This window comes from Cervus elaphus, chromosome 21 (genome assembly GCF_910594005.1).
Source record: "Cervus elaphus chromosome 21, mCerEla1.1, whole genome shotgun sequence".
Taxonomy (NCBI): domain Eukaryota; kingdom Metazoa; phylum Chordata; class Mammalia; order Artiodactyla; family Cervidae; genus Cervus; species Cervus elaphus.
The window spans coordinates 35356377-35380049 of NC_057835.1; the positions used below are offsets into that span (position 1 = coordinate 35356377).

Here is a 23673-nt window from a genome sequence, read left to right on the forward strand (position 1 = left end):
GGGGATCTTTCTCAGATTTCTTGCTCTGGCTTCCAAGCGTCAGCACACTAGCCTTCCACACACTTCATCTTTTGCTGAAGGCTTACAGGAAAGAGTTGGCTTGTGAATGTGAATTTGGCTGGTGTCTGGGACTTCTTTAAAAGTTTAGCTGATTTCTCGGTACTCTGATCTATAGCAGATTCCTATTCCTCCTAATGCTCCTCCAGTAGATTTCTTTTCATGCTTATGGAATTTCTCACTATCTGAAAGTCATTTCATTTCCATTTTTTTTGCATCATCAGTTCTCTGAAAAATTATGTTCTTATAGCTTATCTACCTTGTTCTTCTTGTTTGGGTGGAAGCAGTGGTCTCTTGCAACTTTCTATATCCCAACTGAAAAACAGTTCTGCACTAAGTTTTTAAAATAGTCACTAAAGATGCGTGGGGAAGACACTCATTATCTTAATATGATTGATTCAGTGGCTCTTCATCCTAGTAGAAGTGTTCAAATGCATTTTATAATATATGAACTTATTGATAATAGGTCAGCTTATTGGTAGTATGTTTATAATGCATGAACATAGGGAATTCAGACAATATTCTTAGATCTTTACATTGTCTATATCCATTCTATTTATTTCTTAATGGATATTTTTGGGAGCAGCATTTCCTAAAAATGTACTGCAAAATGTGTGTGGTACTTTTGAATTTTAAGGAATTTGGAAAATTTTAAAGGATTTGGAAAATGGTTGAATAGGATCACCAATTCAAGGGACTTGAGTTTGCACAAACTCTGGGAGCTAGTGAAGGACAGGGAAGCCTGGCATATTGCAATCCATGGGGTCGCAAAGAGTTAAATATGAGCTAGCAACTGAACAACAATAACAAAAAGTCATGAATGCATTTAAAATTATAATACTTATTTCATGGTGGAACACAGTTTGTTGAAGCACTATTTTGAGAAAGTGGTAAATGTTATAGTTTGATAACTGGTTACATACTGTTATCAACCAGTTTCAAGTTAGGAATTTTAGATCTCTGATAGTTTAGGGAAAACGGACTAGTTGAGGAACTCACATTGTACCAAGAAGAGCGAAGGTCAGTTTTTATTCCAGTCCCAAAGAAAGGCAATGCCAAAGAAAGCGCAAGCTACCACACAGTTGCACTCATCTCACACGCTAGTAAAATAATGCTCAAAATTCTCCAAGCCAGGCTTCAAGAGTACGTGAACAGTGAACTTCCAGATGTTCAAGCTGGATTTAGAAAAGGCAGAGGAACTAGAGATCAAATTGCCAACATCCCTTGGATCATTGAAAAAGCGAGAGTTCCAGAAAAACATCTACTTCTGTTTTATTGACAATGCCATAGCCATTGACTGTGTGGATCACAACAAACTGGAAAATTCTTAAAGAGATGGGAATACCAGACTACTTGACCTGCCTCTTGAGAAATCTGTATGCAGGTCAGGAAGCAACAGTTAGAACTGGACATGGAACAGCAGACTGGTTCCAAATAGAGAAAGGAGTATGTCAAGGCTGTATATTGTCACCCTGCGTATTTAACTTGTATGCAGAGTACATCATGAGAAACACTGGGCTGGATTAAGCACAAGCTGGAGTCAAGATTGCCGGGAGAAATATCAGTAACCTCAGGTACACAGATGACACCACCCTTATGGCAGAAAGCAAAGAAGAACTAAAGAGTCTCTTGATGAAAGTGAAAGAGGAGAGTGAAAAACTTGGCTTAAAACTCAATATCCAGAAAACTAAGATTATGGCATCTGGTCCCATCACTTCATGGCAAACAGATGGGGAAACAGTGGAAACAGTGACAGACTTTATTTTTTGGGGCTCCAAAATCACTGCAGATGGTGACTGCACCCAGGAAATTAAAAGATGCTTACTCCTTAGAAGAAAAGTTATGACCAACCCAGACAGCATATTAAAAAGCAGAGACATTACTTTCCCAATAAAGGTGTGTCTAGTCAAAGCTATGGTTTTTCCAGTAGTCATGTGTGTATGTGAGAGTTGGACTATAAAGAAAGCTGAGCACCAAAGAATTGATGCTTTTGAACTGTGGTGTTGGAGAAGACTCTTGAGAGCACCTTGGACTGCAAGGAGATTCAACCAGTCCATCCTAAAGGAGATCAGTCCTGAATATTCATTGGAAGGACTGATGCTGAAGCTAAAACTCCAATACTTTGGCCACCTGATGTGAAGAACTGACTCATTTGAAAAGATGCTGATGCTGGAAAGATTGAAGGCAAGAGGAGAAGGAGACAACAGAGGATGAGATGGTTGAATGGCATCACTGACTCAGTAGACATGTGTTTGAGTAAACTCTGGGAGTTGGTGATGGACAGGTAGGCCTAGCGTGCTGCAGTCCATGGGGTCACAAAGAGTCAGACATGACTGAGCGACTGAACTGAACTGATGAACAGCTAGCTCTCTGGAGAGTGGGTGGTTGATTATTATCATTATCAACTACATCAGTCAGCTTCAAAGGAGATTTTTATGCCACTTTTAATTCATTAGTACATTAGTCTTAAAAGATTCCTGAAGACTCTTTCAAGTAGATTGGGATTTATCCTAACTATATCCTAAACCCTTATAAGCCCCTATATTTCTCTAAGTAGTAGTTTCTTAATACAGTAGTTTCTGATTAAAGCAAGGTGACCCTTTAAGTATCTAAATTCCCCAGATGGCACAAGATCATTCAGATGGGACACTTTTCCTAGGGGAAATCAGTGAGGAGTATGTCACCAGGAAGATCTTAGCCTGCCCCTTGAAACAGCTGGAACTTGTTAACTGAAAATAGGTACTCATTGCGTTGTGTTCTTTAATGTGGTCTTCTTAACTTACTTGCTGTAATTAGGATAAGAAGAAAGAATTTCTGGAGAATTTTCTCCTTTAAGCAATACTCTGTTACAGAAATATCAGGTTGCTCAAATTCTGTGACTTTTATTCAGTTAGGGAATAATCCAGTACAATCGAAGTCAAGTAGCTTTGAACAGAAGAGACTTATTCAATTTCTTTGCTAAAAGATATGAAAACAGTGACATCCTTTCCAAGGCAGGCATAGAAATTTTGGAAATAAAATTTAGAAACTGAGTGTAGTTTGATTTTCTTTCAAGACTCCACATGTGGTCTCCTGACCTGACTGTTGTCACTTACCGACTGGGAAGTGTAAGTCTGGCCATCCAGTGAGCCGAGTGCAGTAGGGACTGAATCCTTGATTTCATGGCTGTTCAACCTTGGAGAAGTTGCTCAAACTTTGGGACTCAGTTTCTCCAGTTCTGAATTGGAGCCAAGATTACACCCAACTCTGCAGGATTAGTGAAGCATTAATGAGATAATTTGCATAGGGCTTCACATCTAGCATGTGCGTGCTCAGTCATATTGGACTCCTTGTGACCCCGTGGACTGTAGCCCACAAGGCTCCTCTGTCCATGGAATTTTTCAGGTAAGAATATTGGATTGGGTTGCCATTTCTTCTTCCATAGAACTTCCTCTCACACTGAAGATAAAATGTCAGGTCCTCACTGTGACTCCCACATTCTTCATGGTCCACTTCAACCACTCTGTTCTTTGAGTCCACACACCCCAGCTTCATCTTCATCAGCTGTTGCTTTGGCCTACCTTCTTCCGAGATATTTCCATGCCTCCTTTTTTTCAGTTCCTTATGGTCTCTCCTCAAATGACACCTCTCCAGAGGATTCTTTCCTGGTCTTAGGTCCTCATTCTTCCCATTAGACAATTTTACTTTTCTTCATTGTACTCACCACCACCTGAAATTAAGTTGTGTATTTGGTGGTTTATCTTGACATCTAGTCCCTGGGATGCATGCTCCTCAAGGGAAGGGAATGGCCTTGTTCTCGTTATCTACCTAGTAGGTAGGGCAGAGCCTGATGCTGGGTGGGTATACTGCCCTTATCACATCCTAATGAGTGCATTGTTCCTTTTTGTCCAGAAACAGGAGGTAAAATTGTCCAGATCCTTCAGAACATATGCATCCCAATGGACTGTCCACTCCCAGTGGGTTTTTAGGATAACATTGCTGAAAATGAAAATTTGAAATGTGGTTCCTGCCATTATTCTTTGATCAAAGTATCAAAGAATACTAACTTTATACAGTAAGTCCCCTTCATACAAACGAGTTCTGTTCAGAGAGCGCATTCTTAAGTCCAGTTTGTTCGTAAGTCCAACAAAGTTAGCCTCGGTACCTAAGGAACACAATCAACTGTAGTATTGTACTATCATAGGTTTATAATATGTTTTACACAAATAATACATAACCAACTCAAAAATAAGGAAAACATTTTTAGTATTAAAAGTAGTCCAGTACAACAGCTGACCCAGAGGGTCTGACATCGAGTGAACAGGGAAGGAGAGTTACTGATTGGAGTAGGGAGCGAAGGTGGGAGATGGTAGAGTTGAAGGATCTTCAGCCATAGGAGATGGAAGGCAAGCTGCAATTTCACTCATGCCTGATGCTGACGAAACCCACATTTGCATCTTTGAAAGTTCACAACTTGAAGGTTTGTAAGTAGGGAGGTAGTTCATGGGGAGGAAGCATTTCATTTGAGGCTTGCTTGTCCTTTAAGCCTTGTGTTCTTTTCCTCCCTAGTGCCCCCAAAGTAGTTCTGACCAAAGAGGATGCCTGCCCAGCCCTGGAGGCAGAGTCTCCAATTAGTTTTTATGTTCCAAATCGAGTATCCTAGGATGAGCCAGAATGCAGTTTCCCCAGGTCAATAATCCATCTCAGCAGTGGACATCTAGAATATAAAATTAAATTTGACCTCATTTTCTGGTTTTTATCCCAGTTTTTTTTCAGGTCTGGAGCCTGACACTAAAGTCCACTGCATTTGGAAGAGGTCATGGCAACAATAGTTATTCCCTGTTAAATGCCAGTCTCCTTCCTTTATCCCCTTCCTCACTCCATTTCAACCAGCATCTCTCAGGGTCACTTTTGGACCAGTGACTGGGCGCCATATACTCCTGTGTCCTTGGAGGCTTCACTAATGCCTGAAGTCTGTTTGCTGAGGTGCTTACCTCTTCCACAAACACTCCCGACACTGGGCTTCTTTCAGATTAGGTGTCAGTTTATCATTCAGTTTATCCGTTACATGTTATTTGAACTTTCAGGCTCCAAGCCCTACAAATAATGACTCTAAACCATGTTAGTTATTCACACCCTGCTTTGGAATAGTTTCATTTCCATTGTCAAAATGCTACTTCTTGAGGACCTAAGATGATTTAAGTCATCTGAAACAGAAATTATTAATATTAGCAGATATTTATCATTTTGCAATAGTTGAGCTAATTTTCTGCATCTTTGTGGGTATATAACAAAACTCTCAGTGGTAAAGAATCCACCTGCCAAGCAGGAGACACAAGAGATGTCCATTCGATCCCTCAGTCGGGAAGATTCTCTGGAGAAGGAAATGGCAGTCCACTCCAGTGTTCTTGCCTGGAAGATTCCATGGACAGAGGCGCCTGTCAGGCTGCAGTCCATGGGGTGGCAAAGAGTTGGACAGGACTTAGCAACTAAGCTGCAACAGCAGCAACAAAACTCGAAGATAAAGTTTGAACAAAAATGATCTTTCTCTTTGTTGTTTTATATGTCCCAGGTCAGAGAAAGATGCCTAAAATATTTTTTTTAGTTATCATAGTCTTCTTTTTTTCTTGGAAGTAAAGTTTTCTTTACCTCCACCCAACTTGCCTCATGAATATTCAGTTGTTGCCTGAGCTGTAAACCAATAACTATGGAAATGAGCTTATGATAATATTTTTCTGTTCCCATTTTCCTCATTAAGTGTGTGTAGGAGTATTTATGATATTTCACATTTTGTTTTCTTCTTAGTTTTTGAAATATAATGGGATTATTGATAATAAATGTTAACCAGGTTTTACAGTTGAGTTTATTTTGCTCCTGTTTCTTGAATGTTTTAAGTAAATACTTTCAGAAGTTTGCCTTCTTGCAGATTAATATAATTTTTATAAAGAAAATTATGAATAAAAATTATGAATGGCTTAAAAATTATTTTAAAATATTTTACAGATTTATATATATACAATACCTGTTTCTCTTATTAATGCATTGATTAAAAATGCTTCTTCCTAATGATCTGACTTCAGAGATTAAGTAAGCTGTTATTAAGAAAATATTAATATTATGGCTGATTCATGTTGATGTTTGACAGAAACCAGCACAATACTGTAAAACATTTATCCTGCAATTAAAAATAAATTTAAAACAAACAAAAAAAAGAAAAAATATTAATAGCATCTAACAAGTGTGTTTGGTGATAGAAAACAAAATAGAAAAATAGTAATAATGGCAAACAGTTATGTATTGGTCATTGATGTGCCAGTTGCTTTACATATATTAATTTATTTGATCTTCACAAGAAGTCTGGAAGAGTAGATGCCGTATTACCCTGTTTTTACAAATATGAAGGCAACCTCAGGAGGGTAAAGGTACTTGTGAGATGTCACGCATCTAATCATTAACAGAGTTGAGATTTGAACCCAGGCAGACTGGCTCCAGAATTCAAGCTCTTATTTTCTCTTATATTTTGGCAAAGTCTGCTAACTGGACTGTGCATTGTCCCCACACGTGTGCATTCTTTCTCCATTGATTTAAAGTACCATCTGTACTTTACACATGGAATTTCCTCCTACTTGTGGTGTTTTGTTGATTCTATTCTGTTCTATTGATCTATTTTCTATATTAGCCAAGCACTAACCATTTTCATTGCTATACATTAATTCCCCTTAGGAATAGAGTTGAAGTAAAGGGTAAAAAGGAAAGGAAACAAAACCACAGAGTAGTGAATTTTCTGTGACTCTTGGGGCATAAGAAAAGGAGAGAGGGGGAAATGATACCTGAGAAGTGTAATAAGACGTTGGAAGAAAAGTCAGATGTGTTTTCAGGATAACAGCAGGCAATTTTAGGAGTCAGTCTTAAAGAAAAGGTAAAGTAGATATACAAGTTTCTCAATAAAAATATTCTTTGAAGCAAATATTTATCATGAAGAGAATTAAAAAAAATTTTTTTTGTGCCTCCTGGGGTTGCACAGTGAACTGGATCCAAGTGTGAGAAAAAAGAGGGGATGGGCACCAGGCAGAGACGGAGATTCAGGTTGGGATTCTCATTCATTTCTCTGGGTTGTTTTCCAGCATTAAATACATTTCCTCCCCCCACTGCTTACATTTCCTTTTCATGGGAATTGAATTCTCTATTAACGACTTAAACAGGAATAGCGTTCTGCACTTTAAATTCGGGAAATGACCAGTTTCCTGTGCCAGAGAAAAATGTGTGCTTGAGAATATTATCTATATAATGTGCTTTGTACTTCCCGCTTAGCCTTTGCTTTCATTGTGTTGTGTTTTTTGAGTTATCTGATACCGATGTAAATTCCTGAGCAACACATTGTATTGTATTGTATTGGAGCCACAATGGTCTACTGGCATCTTTGAATAAATATTTGTTTAATAATAAAAATAAGGCATTTTAGCAGACATCTTATTAAGGAAAAATGTCACAAGTATGTTCATGTAAGCTCATCAGGTGCCTTTTAGAAATCGGTTTTGTCCCGTGTTGATCACCAGCTGACCCCATGAAGCATGCTTTTACCTGAAATGCCACCCCAAATTATTGGATACTCGAAACATCTTTATTTTTTGTTATAAATCTGTATGTACTGAAAGGCTCATTATTTTCATCTGACTTTAAGCTCTCTTACAAATATTCAAGTGGAGTGAAGTGAAAGTTGCTCAGTCATGTCCGACTCTTTGCGATCCCATGGATTATACAGTCCATTGAATTTTTCAGGCCAGAATACTGGAGTGGGTAGTCTTTCCCTTCTCCAGGGGATCGTCCCAACCCAGGGATTGAACCCAGGTCATTGCAGGTGGATTCTTTACCAACTGAGCCACTAGGGAAGCCCAGGAATACTGGAGTGGGTAGCCTACCCTTCTCCAGTGGAACTTCCCGACCCAGGAATTGAACTGGGGTCTCTTGTATTGCAGGCAGATTCTTTACCAGCTGAGCTACCAGGGAAGCCCGTTTATGACTTATGAATTATGAAGGAATAAATTTTAATTGAAAATTTGCAACCTCGCCTAATATATTATCTTTATCTTTGTTTAATACTTCTGTTGGTGCTATAAGGGGTGAATCACATCTAGAAGAGCTTAGGCAATGTCAAGAATATTAGTCTTCTTTTCTATATCTGACTTTTCTTTCTTTTAAATTTTATATCAAAAAATAAAATAAAATAAAATAAATTTTATATCAGAGTGTAGCCAATTCACAATATAATTTCGGGTGGACAGAAAAGGTACTCAGCCATATGTATACATGTATCCATTCTCCCTCAAACTTCTCTCCTGTTCAGGCTGCCACGTAACATTGAGTAGAGTTCCCTGTGCTATACAATAGGACCTTGTTGTATACCTGATTTTTCTGAAGGTATTTTCAGATTGCCTGACAGCTTACTTCTTCAGTCTTTGTGATTCTTGTCAGCACCCAGATCAAGTAGCAAATCCTGGAAGTCAAAGCTGTGGTCTAGCCATGCTTCTCATGCATTGTTCAATTTTTATGAACACTGTGTTCTAAGTCCTCTCAAGGATTATGGGGATCAGCTTTAGTCTATATTAATACCTTATAGTTTAATCTTGAATTGGTTTTTTTCTACCTTCTATTGTTTGTTAATCTTAAAATTTCTGGAATGTTTAGAAAATGTGAATAGAGAGATTGACATGAACCACATTTGAGGGCCAACCTGAGTAGAAAAGATCCAGTTAATTTGACATTATGCAATATATGTTTTATATATATATATATATATATATATATATATATATATAATTCCCATGTGTATATAGTGTGTATATATATATATATATACACATATATATAAAATTCCCCCTGACAGATTCCCTGAGTTATTTATTTTAGAGTCAAGGAATTCTTCCCAAGTTAACGTTAGTTGGATTGGTTCACTGTTAGTAGAGGAGCAGAGAGGGCTGGTAGGGGCATTATCCTTTAGTTCTGTTCTCTCTGGTATTACTTAAAACACTAGCAGAAGAACAATACAAATGAAATTATTCCACAAAACAGAAATAGACATAGAAAATAAGCTTATGGTTACCAAAAGGGGAAGGGGTAGGAGGGATAAATTAGGAATTTGGGATTAACAGGCACATATTGCTACATATAAAATAGATAAACAACAAGGACCTACTGCATAGCACAAGGAACTATATTCAATATCTTGTAATAACCTCTAGTGGAAAAGAATCTGAAATATAAACATAATATATGTGTATGTATAACTGAATCACTTTGCTATATACCTGAATAATTGTAAATCAATTATGCATGCACGCTCAGTCGCTTGAGTCCTGTCTAACTCTTTGTGACCCCCATAGACAATACCCTGCCAGGCTACTCTGTCCATGCGATTCTCTAGGCAAGGATACTGGAGTGGGTTGCCATGCCTTCCTCTAGGGGATCTTCCCGACCCAGGGATCGAACCCACGTGTCTTATGTCTCCTGCGTTGGCAGGTGGGTTCTTTACCACTGGCGCCATCAGGGAAGCCCAAATCGATTATACTTCAATAAAAAACAAACTGAAAGCAAAAACATGGTAAAAGTAAGAGAACTGCGGCTTGTTGCAGCGTTCACAGCAGAAATGCTGGCTAACGATTATTTGGTCCTAATTATGCACTAGCAGTGTCAAGTGCCTGCAGAAATGACCTGTGAATTCTCATCTCCCTGGAAGTTAGCTGTTATTATTATTAACCTGATTTGTTGAGTGAGACTTAGAAACTGAGGCTTAGAGTCTTTGGCTTCATAAATGCCAACCTTAGGGCTGAATTCTCCCCCTGGGAGACATCTGTATAGGTGTATGGGTAGCTGTTTATAGGCATGTGGGAGTGGGATATGAGGGTAAATTTTGCAGGGTTTCAAAGCAGCTGGCTATAAATGTTGTTACTGCTGTTTAGTTGCTAAGTCATGTCCCCTCTTTTGTAACCCTGTGTACTAGAGCCTACCAGCCTCCTTTGTCCATGGATTTCCCAGGTAAGAATACTGGAGTGGGTTGCCATTTCCTTCTCCTGGGGATCTTCCCCACCCAGGGATCTCACTGAACCACCTAGAAAGCATTGAGTGTTTCTTAATCTTATTTACCTTATTTAGCTGATTTCTCCTTAAAATGTGGTATATCCCTGACTATTCCGGAGAGATCAATCACCTCAAACAATACAAGGAACACAAGATCATGATGAATAAGTGGTACTGAGAATGTCTAAGCCAAGAAGCGTTTATTGCCAAAAAAGGTCATTGTATTAAAAAAAATTTAATAGTTTAAAATAAAGGAATTAGAGTTTTTTTAGTCTTTGAGAAAACCAGCTGGTTTGCAGAATCGTAGAAAATATCACTTCAGAGAATCAGCATCTAACTTGATCGTGAATTGTTTGGAAAACTAGGTGTTAAGTAAATAGGCACCAGTTTTCTCAGTTTTTTTATTTAAGGCTTTTAGAGCTCTCTTATCTTGGGAGTTCATTTTCAGTCAAATACTTTAAGATCAAATGCTATTTTAAAACTTGTAACTCTGAAATGATGACTATTAAAAAATTTATCAGCAGGAGAAGGTGAGGGTGGGATGGTTTGAGAGAATAGCATTGAAACATGTACATTACCGTATGTAAAATAGATGACCATTGCAAGTTCCATGCATGAGGCAGGGCACCAAAGCCAATGCTCTGTGACAATGCAGAGGAATGGGGTGGGGAGGGAGGAGGGAAGGGGGTTCAAGATGGGGGAGGAACACAGGGTATACCTGAGTCCAATTCATGATGGTGTATGGCAAAAATCACCACAATATTTTAAAGTAATTATTCTCCAATTAAAATAAATAAATTAATTTAAAAAATAAAATTTAAAAAAGAAGTTAAATGTAACCAATCAAAAATATTTATTGAATTTCCTTAATTTAAAAATTAAAAATTCAAGTGTATGAGTAAGCATATTATGAATATCTAATTATAGATTTTCTGGAAACATACAACAACAAACTTTAATACGAGCTACTAAAAAGTCATGTATTATTTATGTGGATCTTATGGCAAAGATACTAATATTGTGTGATATTTTCTGAAGTAAATGTGCAGACATTTATTCTGCTAAAAAACAAAAAAATATATCAGATCCAAAAGGACTATGGCAAAGCCTCAGGATCATGGACTGGAAACTGAAATGGCTATGGAGATTTTTAAGTCACAAACATGAGTGAAATGGATTTTTGTGTAAAAATGGTAACAACGTTGGGCTTCCCAGGGGCACTAGTGGTAAAGAACCTGCCTGCCAATGCGGGAGATGGAGGAGACATGGGTTCAATCCCTGGGTCAGGAAGATCCCCTGGAGGAGGGCATGGTGACCCACTACAGTATTCTTGCCTAGAGAATCTCATTTTCAGAGGGACCTAGTGGACTACAGTCCATGGGGTCACAAAGAGTCGGACAGGACTAAAGGGACTTAGCACACACAGCAGGGATAGAAAGTAGTGGTGACTGAAGCAAATGAAAACTTGTGGCTGCCTTTGTTCCAGCCCCTTGTAACCATTCAGGAATGTGAACCCTCTGTTGATTTTTCCTTTGTGTTTGAAGAGAGACTGTAGTTACTTTTATGTGAATGCTCATTTTTTAAAAAAAATGTTATTATCAGTTGAATCAATGTTTTAATCACTCTGCGCTGTGAAACAGATCGCCAGTCCAGGTTGGATGCATGAGACAAGTGCTCGGGGCTGGTGCACTGGGATGACCCAGAGGGATGGGATGGGGAGGGAGGTGGCAGGGGTGTTCAGGATGGGGAACACATGTAAATCCATGGCTGATTCATGTCAATGTATGGCAAAAACCACTACAATATTGTAAAGTAATTAGCCTCCAACTAATAAGAATAAAGGGAAAAAATAAAATAAAATACCCCTACCATAAGAAAATACTTCTGTTGCTCTCAGCCTTTGCTGTAGACCAACTCCTTGTCTTAGGTTAGCGGAAGTTAAATATTCAAGAAAGATACCTTCAGTATACCTACTTTTACAGGCTGAGCTGTGACATGAGATGGTTGGAATCAAAATCCAGAAAAAAAAAGATAAGAAAAAGTTAAACAGTAACTTAAAAGACACTTGAGAAAAGATTGCATTTATTTTAGTTTTTACTATAACTACCTCAACACATTTCCAAACTTTTCACTTTTAAATAATTTTATATATGACTGTAGTTGTGTTGAGAATAGTTCTCATTTCTTTTTCATCTGCTGTCCATTTTGACTTTCCAGCCACTTAGCTATTAAACATCTTTAAAAATCATGTGTCGTGTGTAGTTAGTGCACTGATCACCTGCTGACAAAGATAAATTCTTCCTCTGAAAACTCCCGAGGGTCACAGTTCATCATGCTGCCTTTTGGGGTGCTGAAGGCAAATAGAAGACACCAAATAATGTTTTCATTATACTTAAATCCTGGGAAAGTTTCAGCCAAAGCAGTTTAAAAGATCTAGATAGTATGATGAAAAATTGTCTTTCCTTCGGCTCTCAGATAATGATGATGTTCACTTTGAATTCATAGTTGTTCTGAAAGAGAGTAAAACATCGCTTGATTGGGAAATTGAGCAGGTTTTAAAAGGTCCTCAATATCTATGACACAACAAATCCTCTTGTGTCTGAATCATAAGAAAACAACATTCAAAAGGCTTTCACTAGGAATCATGATATGCTATTTAGGTACCACTGTGATTTCTTTAGGCACTGGAGTAATCCAGGTGTGACATATAAAACATATTTGATGGTTTGTAGAGTGCTAGGTGGGCTTCCCAGGTGGCGCTAGTGGTAAAGAGTCTGCCTGCCAGTGCAGGAGACTCAAGAGATGCTGGTTTGATCCTTGGGTCAGGAAGATTCCATGGAGGAGGGCAAGGCAACCCACTCCAGTATTCTTGCCTGGAGAATGCCATGGACAGGGAAGTCTGCTGGGCTAAAGTCCATGAGATTGCAAAGAATCGGACATGATTGAGCGACTTACCATACACAGTGGCTATACCATTTTGCATTCCCACCAGTACTGAATGAGAATTCCTGATTGCTCCACATTCTCACCAGCCTTTGGTATTGTCAATATTTTGGATTTTGCCCTTCCTAATAAGTGTGTGGAGGTATCTCGTTGTTTTGATTTTCAGTTGCCAAATAACATAAGATTTGATAAATTCATATCCTTATTTGTCACCTACATATATGCTTCAGTGAGGTGTCTGTTCAGTACTTTTGCCCATTTTAAATATCAGGCTATTTCATTTTTTGTCGAGTTTTAGGAGTTCTTCGTATATGTTGAGTAACAGTCTTTTATCATAAAATGGTAAGAGAAGACATCCTTTGTTGTTTCTGATCTCAGTGGGAATGCTTCTTGTTCCTTCTTTTAAAAACTTAATCTTCTCTATCTATTTTAGCACCTGCCTGCCCAGTCGTGTCTAACTCTTTGAGACCCCATGGACTGTAGCCCACCTGGCGGCTCTGTCCGTGGAGTTTTCCAGGCAAGAATACTAAATTTCCTTCTCCAGGAGATCTTCCCAACCCAGGGATTAAACCCATGTCTCTTTTGTCTCCTGAATTGGTAGGAGGATTCTTTACCACTGAGCCACCTGGGAAGCCCCTTTATTGTGGTATAGTTGACTTAAAATATTATATTAGTTTCAGGTGTACAACATAACGATTCAGAATTTTTATATATTACACACCATCCAAAGTTACCATAAATTGACTATCCCCATGCTGTACATTACATCCCTGTGACTTATTTATTATTTAGTTCCTTTTAATCCTCTTCATCTGTCTTGCCTCTTCCCCACTCCACTCCCCTCTGTATCTGTCAGTCCTTTTCTGTTTTATTTGCTTGCTTTTAGAGAAAGCTTCTAGTTTCTCACCATTATGTATAATACTGGCTGTCAGGTTTTAGATACGAACTGTGGAAAATACTTCAAGAGGTGGGAATACCAGACCACCTTACCTGCCTCCTGAGAAATCTGTATGCAGGTCAGGAAGCAACAGTTAGAACTGGACATGGAACAGCTGACTGGTTCCAAATTGGTAAAGGAGTATGTCAAGGCTGTATATTGTCACCCTTATGGCTTATATACACCTTAACTTATATGCAGAGTACATAATGAGAAACGCTGGGCTAGAAGAAGCACAAACTGGAATCAAGATTGCCAGGAGAAATATCAATAACCTCAGATATGCAGATAACACCACCCTTATGGCAGAAAACGAAGAATAACTAAAGAGCCTCTTGATGAAAGGGAAAGAAGAGAGTGAAAAAGTTGGCTTAAAACTCAACATTCAGAAAACTAAGATCATGGCATCCAGTCCTGTCACTTCATGGCAAATAGATGGGGAAACAGTGGAAACAGTGAGAGACTTTGTTTTTCTGGGCTCCCAAATCACTGCAGATGGTGATTGCGGCCATGAAATTAAAAGACACGTACTCCTTGGAAGAAAAGCTATGACCAACCTATACAGCATATTAAAAAGCAGAGACATTACTTTGCCAACAAAGGTCCGTCTAGTCAAAGCTATGGTTTTGCCAGTAGTCATGTATGGATGTGAGAGTTGGACTATAAGGAAAGCTGAGCACCGAAGAATTGATCCTTTTGAACTGTGGTGTTGGAGAAGACTCTTGAGAGCCCCTTGGACTGCAGGGGGATCCAACCAGCCCATCCTAAAGGAGATCAGTCCTGAATATTCATTGGAAGGACTGATGCTGAAGCTGAAACTCCAATAGTTTGGCCACCTCATGCGAAGAGCTGATTCATTGGAAAAGACCCTGATGCTAGGAGAGATTGAAGGTGGGAGGAGAAGGGGATGACAGAGGATGAGATGGTTGGATGGCATCATCAATTCTATGGACACGAGTTTGAGTAAGCTCTGGGAGTTGGTGATGGATGAGGAGGCCTGGCATGCTACATTTCACGGGGTTGCAGAGAGTTGAACATGACTGAGTGACTGAACTGAACTGAACGTTTTAAAAGACTTTTTATAATGTTGAGGACATTCTCCTTTATTCTTAGTTTGCGGAGAGCATTTTTTGTGAATGGCTGTTAGATTTTGTCAGCTGCATCTTATGCATCTATTGATAGGATCATATGGTTTTTCTTCTTATACTATTGATGTGATGGCTTCCATTAATTCATTTTCAAATGTTGATCCAACTTTGCATACCTGGAATACTCCCATTTTCCAGTGGTTTATAGTTTTTTCTCATACACTTAGGATTTTATTTGTTAAAATTTTGTTTAGGATTGTTGCATCTAATTTATGAGTGATATTGGTCTGTTGTTTTCCTGTGAGATCTTTGTCTTATCTTGATATTAGGAATGCTGACCTCACAGACAAGTTAGGAGGTATTTCCTCTACTTCCGTCTTCTGGGAGAGACTCTGGAGAATTGATGTAATTCCTCCTTTAACTGTTTGATAGAATTCACCAGTGAACTTGTTTTGTCTGGTGCTTTGTATTTTAGAAGGTTTGTAAATATTGATGCAGTTCCTTTTATAGATAAAGTCCTATTCAAATTGTATTTCTTTTTACGTGAATTTTGGCAGGCCATGTCTGTCAAAGAATTGATCCATTTCATTTAAGTTATCATTTGCAGTCATAACATTTTTCGTAGTATTCCTTTATTATCATTTTAATGTCCATGTAATCTCTGATGATGTCCTGTTTTTGTTTGTAATTAGTTTTATTTATTTTTGCAAAGAACCAGCTTTTAGTTTTGTTGAGTTTTGTTGTTGATTTTGTGGTTTAAATTTTACTGATTTCTTCTCTAATTTTTACTATGTTTTTTTCCCCCTTTTGCTGACTTTGGATTGTTTGCTCTTCTTTCCCAAGTGAAAGCTTAGATTATTGATTTAACTCTTTTCTAATGTATGATTTCAATGCTATAAACTTATCTCTAAGTTCTTTTGCTGTCTCTTAGAAATTTTGGTGAGTTGTATTTTCATTTTCTTAAAAATATTTTATATCTCTTGAGATTTCTTAATTGACCCATGTGTTATCTAGAAGTGCATTGTTTAATATCCATGCATTTTGGAGTTTTCTAACTATTATTGATTTTTAGTTTAATTAGTTCCATTGTGGTCAGATATTGTATGATATCTATGATTTTAGATGTGTTACGATGTGTTTTATTGCCCAGAATATGATCTGTTTTGGCTAGTTTTCCATGTGAGCTTGAGAAGAATGTACTTTCTGCCATTGTTCAATTCAGTTCAGTCGCTCAGTCATGTCCAACTCTTTGCAACCCGATAGACTGCAGCACACCAGGCTTCCCAGTTCATCACCAACTCCCAGAGCTCACTCAAACTCATATCCATCGAATCGGTGATGCCATCCAACCATCTCATCCTCTGCTGTCCCCTTCTCCTCCTGCCTTCAATCTTTCCCAGCATCAGGGTCTTTTCCAGTGGGTCCGCTCTTCGCATCAGGTGGCCAAAGTATTGGAGTTTCAGCTTCAGCATCAGTCCTTCCAATGAACATTCAGGACTGATTTCCTTTAGAATTGAATGGTTGGATCTTCTTGCAGTCCAAGAGACTCTTAAGAGTCTTCTCCAGCACCACAGTTTGAAAGCATCAGGTCTTTGGTGCTCAGCCTTCTTTATCATCCAGCTTTCACATCCGTACATCCCTACTGGAAAAAACCACAGCTTTGACTAGATGGACCTTTGTTGGCAAAGTAATGTCTCTGCTTTTTAATATGCTGTCTAGGTTGGTCATAGCTGTTGTTGGATATAGTTATTTTATATCCAGCCAATTGATAATGTTGTTGAGTTCAGTTATATACTTACTGATTTTCTGCCTACTAGATATTTCCACTTCTGATTAAAAGTTAAGTCTCCAACAATGACTGTGGACTCATTTATTTCTCATGGCAGTTCTGTCAGTTTTTGTCTCGTGTATTTAGATGCTCTTGTTAGATACATGCAGGTTAAGCATTGTTATGTCTTCTTGGAAAATTGACATCTTTATAATTATCTTGGAGAACTCTTGCTTTTGAGGTCTGCTCTGTCAGAAAATAATATAGCGTCTCCCACTTTATTTTGATTAATGTTAGCATGGTATATCTTTTACCATTCCTTGACTCTCAATCTATGTGTGTTTTTATATTTATCATGGATTTCTTTTAGATAACATATAGTTGGATCTTGTTTTTTGATCCACACAATAAAATGTGTTAATTGGAAGATATACATAACTCTCAGTGAATCGCTATTAAAAAATCTACAGCATCAGCATGGATAAAAGGTCCCTCCATATTTCACGATAGATCAATGGGTTTTAACATAGCAGAGTACGAGAAGTACACTGATGTGATGTCATATTCCACATCATGACTACATTTAAGAAACTATCACTTACTGAATTTTGATGTTGTTTTAAAGAAGAATATTCACAATGCACTGAAAATGTTATAGAAATGAACATATTTTTTTCCTTTTCCAACTCTCATTGAAAATGTTTCGAGGGATTCCCTGGTAGAGAATCCACCTACCAAGGAGACACGGGTTCCTTCCCTGGTCTGGGAGAATCCCACATGTTGTGGTGCTCCCAAGCCCGTGTGCCACAAGTATTGAGCCTGCTTCCTAGAGCCTAGGGACTGAAACTTCTAAGCCCACATGCCGCAACTACTGGAGCCTGAGTTCCTTAGAGCCCATGTTGTGCAACAAGAGAAAGTGAAGTCGCTCGGCCGTGTCCAACTCTTCGTGACCCCATGGACTGTAGCCTACCAGGCTCCTCCATCCATGGGATTTTCCAGGCAAGCCTACTGGAGTGGGTTGCCTACACTGCAACTAGAGAGTAGCCCCTGCTCATGGAAACTAGAGAAAAACCTGCACAGCAACAAAGACGCAACCTAGCCAAAAATAAAAATAAATAAATAAATTTAAAAAGTAAAATGTTTCCAAACAACGTATCACAACACATTGAAGCATATGAGAATCCAGCTGTCTTCTATTAAGCCAGACATGAAAGAAATTTGCATTCCTATGAAACAGTACCATACTTCTCACTGAAATTTTTTAGGAAAAGATAGCTGTTTTTCTTAAAAGTATGTTAGATATGTTAACATATAATTGATTTATAATTGTTAATTTAAAATAAATTTGTAAATGATTTTCCAGATAACAAATATTAAAATTTTTATTAGTTTTAGTTTCTAACATATTAAATATAGGTATGTTATACAAATAAAAGCTCTTCGCAGTTCTCCATTATTTTTAAGAATGTATAGGAGTCCAGAGGCTAAACCGTTTAAGAATCACTGCTGAGAACAATGCCTGGCATGCAAATTAAATATTATATTGTAGCATTTTGTCTAGTAGTTAATAGTTATAATGCATGCATAAAATGTATTTAAATTTACAGATATTAACACCATAATATGCATGTCTGTTACTTTTTTCCATGGTAAAGGAAGGAGTCCTACTTCAAAATTGGAATCAGTGGGTCTTCAGGCAAAAATGAGATCCAGTGGAGTGGAAAATTTATGAAGGGTTCACCAAAGTATATTAAGGGAACATAAAATGTAACTTGGATGAATTGAGCTAGTATTTTCTAGCTTAAAAAAAAAATATACACTTCTTTGGTTCAAATCCACCTCCTTTTCTCAGCAAAACTTTAAAACTTTTAAACCTCTGTGGCTACCAACTCCATTTTCTTATTCTCCATTTCTCCTGTACCCATTCCTTTTGTTGTGCCATGGTCAAGATCACCAGTGACCCACCTTGTGTTGTCAAGTCACGTATCTGTTTGTATTTACCAGAATTCTCTGCACTGCTAAAGCAATTGACCCCTCCTTCTTTCCTGAAACCCTCTCTCTGTTGGCTTTTGTGACACCACACTCTTCTGATTTTGCTCCTGCTTTCCTGGCTTCTTTGGTTTCTCTTCTTTTTCTTGACTTCTAAATGTTAGAATGCTCTCAAGGTTCTGTCTTGGGGTCTTTTTCCTTCTCTGCCTACATATTTTCTCCGATGAGCAGGAGCCCGCTGTCTCTTCTGTCTTCCTTGAGTGATGAAGACTGTCCTTGAGTTACATCTTTCTGCCAGTAGCACTCAACTCTTTAACTTCAGCTTCAATCTCCCTTTAGAAAAAAGACCAGTACAGCTGACTTCCTACTTGAGATCTCTACATCGGTGTCCAGTAGGCATCTCAAACTCAACATGGCTAGAGCAAACTGATTCTCCCACTCCAACAACTACTCCCCCTTCTGACTTCTCTGTTCCAATTAAATGGTGCCACGGTCAACCAGGAGTTCAAAGCAAATTCCAATGGCAAGCCTTTTTCTTTTCTTTAAAAAGTTTACTTGGCTGTGTCGGATGCAGAGTGTGGAATCTAGTTTCCCGATCAGTAATCGAACCTGGGCCCCTGCATTGGGAGTGTGGAGTCTTAGTCACTGGACGACCAGGGAAGTCCCAAGCCCTTTTCATTTATTTAGAACTTTGTCTTTCTCTCAGGAAGACAAAACAAAACACTATCTTCCAAAGACTTTTGATGTTGTAATCTTAAGTTAAAGAGGTAAAAGAACAATATTTGGTCTTATTTTCTCCACCTATTTTCATGAAATGAGAATACGTTTTCCCTGCAGTAGTGCGGCTGCTCTGAAAATTTTCCCTTTTCACCTGCATATGTAAAATTTATACACCTCTATTCATATTGAATAGCCACATTTTCAAGGTGACAGGTTAATGCTAAGATCATTCTGAATGCAGCATATTTATAGGAGTAATAAGGTTTAATGCTTATATGATATGAAACTCAAATTGGCATCAGGTATCTGGAATTAAAAGTGTGAACTGTTAAAAATCTGTGTGACTTGGGAGGGTGATTTGTGTCTGCCTTACTGATGAAAAGAGGGAGAAAGACAAAAAAGAGAAAGATTATAATTTAGTACACTGAAATGATAAGATAAGCAAATACATTCTGAGATAGAACTCATCATGGACTTTACTTTTGAGCTGGTAGTGGCCCAGATGGACAGACAGGGATGAGGCTGGCATCTCCTTATTATATCTGAATGAGTTTTCTTCCTTCTTTTGATGATGGGGTAGCAAATTTGTGACATCTTTAGCTTTCTTTAACTAATGTATGGCATTTAATATATTTTACCAAACTCTTGTTGAGGGGAAAACAATGTGAAGCAAACTGAAGAGAAGATGAGGCATTCTGAGACTCTTCAAGTCTTATACACAATGAAAGGTTTGAGGACCACTGGCGTTAAAGCCATTTTCTGGTCCTTATTTTCCTTATATTTGTATCAGATTGAAGATGATCTAATTCCAATGAAATTCTGAATTGCTGAGAATGAATGAATACACAGGTAAAACAACATACTAAATCTCATGTATTTTTTGACTAGAATATTAATGCTGCCTTGATTGACAGGAGAATGCTGAAATACCCCAATTACCAAAGTCTGAAAGGACTCTGTAGATTCTGGTTATTAAAGTTCGCTTCTGAAAACACATCATTTATCTTTGGAAAGGAAGACTTACACATTTTGTAGAAAATGTCAGTTTTCATGATTTTGCCCTCTCAAGTGAGCATCTAAATTCTGCCTTCACTGCTGTATAAGATGAGGCTCTTGGGAAACATAAATGCTTGGTTAGAAATGCTAAGAAGTTCCAGGTTTTCTTTCACATGCAGTTAAACAAAAAGTTCCGTATTGTCACGGAGGATAAGATAAAAAGTCAGATAAAGATAGAGTTTACTTTGTTAGGTTGTATGTTTCCTTTTGCCTCATAGTTTGATTCATTTTCACTACCTCCTTTCTTTAGTTTGGTTTCAGAATGTGACCGGGTTTAGTTTATGACGATGAAGTTTATAAATGTAGAGGTGCAGTTTAAGTTTTGCTTGCACGAGAGGTTCTGTTTCTTATGTGGTCAATATGAAATGTAAACTCGGCGGTCATCATGCTGTTTTCAGACTAAATGGGAAGAGCTAAGGAGCATTTTTGGTAAAGATATTGTTCAAAAAAAAAAACTAAAATTGAAAATTAGATTAAAACTAATTAAAATGGGTATTAAAGCCAGAAAATTTGAAAGTCTGTCTCCATTGCCAATTATACCTAACTTTAGATAGTATTTCAAAAGGTTGTATTACATATTTCTAATAAGAAAGTTAAGGTGACATCCAATACTTTCTTATTCATTTTATTTAATTCAGCTGAATTCTTACATTCAGATGAGGCTGTTAGTACTGATATGGCTTTGAAGTTATGGAACCTGAAACGTGAACTCACTGAATCAGGAATCAAGATGGTGCTGAAGCTAAAGCTAGGAGTGAGATCCTGCAGTTCAATTGTTTTGTTTCTTTTAGATAGTTTTGTTTTTCTCTTTACAAAAGTTCTACAAAAGTTCTAACATGCACACAGCCAGATATTCTGAAAATAGGAAAGTGTACAAAGGTCACTTTCCTACCACCTGGAAGTAATCACTGTTTGCATTTTAGTGTGTGCTACACATTTTTCTTAGTATGAATGCACACTAACATTATACATGTGTACATATATACATGTATATATATACTCACATACATATATATGTGAAAGTGTGTATGTATGTGTACATCCAGTATGCTTAGTCATATTTTCACCAAACAATATTTTACAGACATCTGTTATAGATAGACATATGTATATATACTTTTCGTCTCATTCTATTTATGATTATACTTTTCCCCAGTATTCTGTAGTTTGCATGTACCATAATATATTAAATGATCCCCTTAATGATGAGCTTTTAAGTTGTTTCCCCTGTTTTTGCTTCTGTAATCAATACATTGAAACCCCTTGTCTGAAAATTTTCTTAGGATAAATTCCAAGAAATAGAATTGCTGGGTTAAAGGAAATGCCCACTTAAAAATCTGAGGTTTATACTAAGTTGTCCTCAGAAGTGTTGTGTCATTTTGTATTGTTGTTAGCAATGTCTTGAAGGTGATGATTTTGGAATATTATGAACAATCCTGTGTTTTGTGAATCTTTTAAATCTTTGTAAATTTGGGCTTCCCTGGTGGCTCAGACAGTAAAGAGTCTGCCTTCAGTGCAGGAGACTTGGGGTTGATTCCTGGGTAGGAAAGATCCCCTGGAGAAGGGAATGGTAACCCACTCCGGTATTCTTGCCTGGAAAATTCCATAGACAGAGGAGCCTTGCAAGCTACAGACATTCTTACATTAATTTTCATTTGTGTGATGGAGTATCTCCAGATTCCTTCCAGCTTCTGTGTGCCCTGACTTGGCAGGTAGTGGCTGGAGCTCTTAGAACAGATAAAGGAAGAAATGATCTCGCCTGATCTCTAGGTAGTTAGTGGACCTTGTTTTGAGGACCCAGACCAGAGTTGCTGGATGGAAAGTCATTTTTTTCCTTCTAAACTTTTTTAAGCCCCAGTATAAATAACTCTTTTTTTTTCCTTTGTAAAAATAATAGCTTATTTCATCACGGGCTTAATGACCACCAGGAAGAGTCTAGATCTTTGAAATACTAATGAACTTAGTTGCCTACCATAGAGCTTTAGAGAGCTCTGAACCTGATCCCAGAAATACAAAAACTTGAGGCAGGCAGGAAAGGATGGGAAATTCTTCCATTCCTTCTTGAAAGTCAGTTTTTCTTTCTCCCTTCCTTCCTCACTCCCTCAATCTCTCTCACTTCTAAAGGGATCCCTTTAGAATTTCTGGCGCTTTTGTTCTTATTAGAAGTCCCCTTTTGGCTAAATTTTGGTCCTTTGTGCTTCATAAAACTTAGGTGTTTAGTTTAGGCAGCATTTGACTCTTAAGTATTTTACTGTAGAACTTTGAGATCTTGGTAAATATATTTAATTCATATCCACATGATCACTTTTGGCCCTGTCCCAAACTCTAAAGGAAATCTAATCCCCAGGTAGGAGAAACAATGCAGAAACAATGCAAAGGTTTCTGTCTTTTATTGATACAACAAAACTATTACACTTGATAGTTACTGGATTCTTATAAAAAAAATAATTGATTCGGATTAGCACTCAGTTACTTGATTAACCCCATGTTGTCTTCATAATATCTTTTCTTGTTTCCTGCAGGCATTCTTGCATCGGATGAACCAGTGCGCAGCATCGAAACTTGACAAAAATGTAACAGAAGAAACCGTGAAGGTGAGAAGGTGCAGCTGGCCCTTGACCCCAGCACATGGTCGCCTCAGATAAAATGTCACCCGTGGGATGTTACCTCAGGGCTTGTCCACTTCTCTCCAGTTCCAGTATAAGTTGTTTTTTTAAGTCTTTATTGAATTTGTTACAATATCGCTTCTGGTTTATGTTTTGTTTCTCTGGCCACTAAACATGTGAGATCTTAGCTCCCTGACCAGGAATCGAACCCTCACCCCCTACATTGAAAGGCAAAGAGTTAACCAGTGGATTGCCAGGGAGTTCAGTTCAGTCACTCAGTCGTGTCTGACTCTTTGCAACCCCATGGACTGCAGCACGCCAGGCTTCCCTGTCCATCACCAACTCCCGGAGCTTACTCAAACTCATGTCCGTTGAGTCGGTGTTGCCATCTAACCATCTCATCCTCTGACGTCCCCTTCTCCTCCTGCCTTCAATCTTTCCCAGCATCAGGGTCTT

General features: G+C 38.1%; 1 protein-coding gene across 3 annotated transcripts in view; it reads left to right on the forward strand.

Moving 5' to 3' along the window:
* Window positions 1-23673, forward strand: part of PREX2 (phosphatidylinositol-3,4,5-trisphosphate dependent Rac exchange factor 2) — a 291844-nt gene that overhangs the window by 52371 nt on the left and 215800 nt on the right. For all 3 annotated transcript variants that reach the window (XR_006336296.1, XM_043879148.1, XM_043879147.1), the window contains exon 2: window positions 23134-23205. Coding sequence is in view for 2 of the 3 variants with exons in the window: in XM_043879148.1 (XP_043735083.1) it covers window positions 23134-23205 (72 nt within the window). In the remaining variant the exon portion in view is untranslated. The remainder of the gene's footprint in view (window positions 1-23133; window positions 23206-23673) is intronic.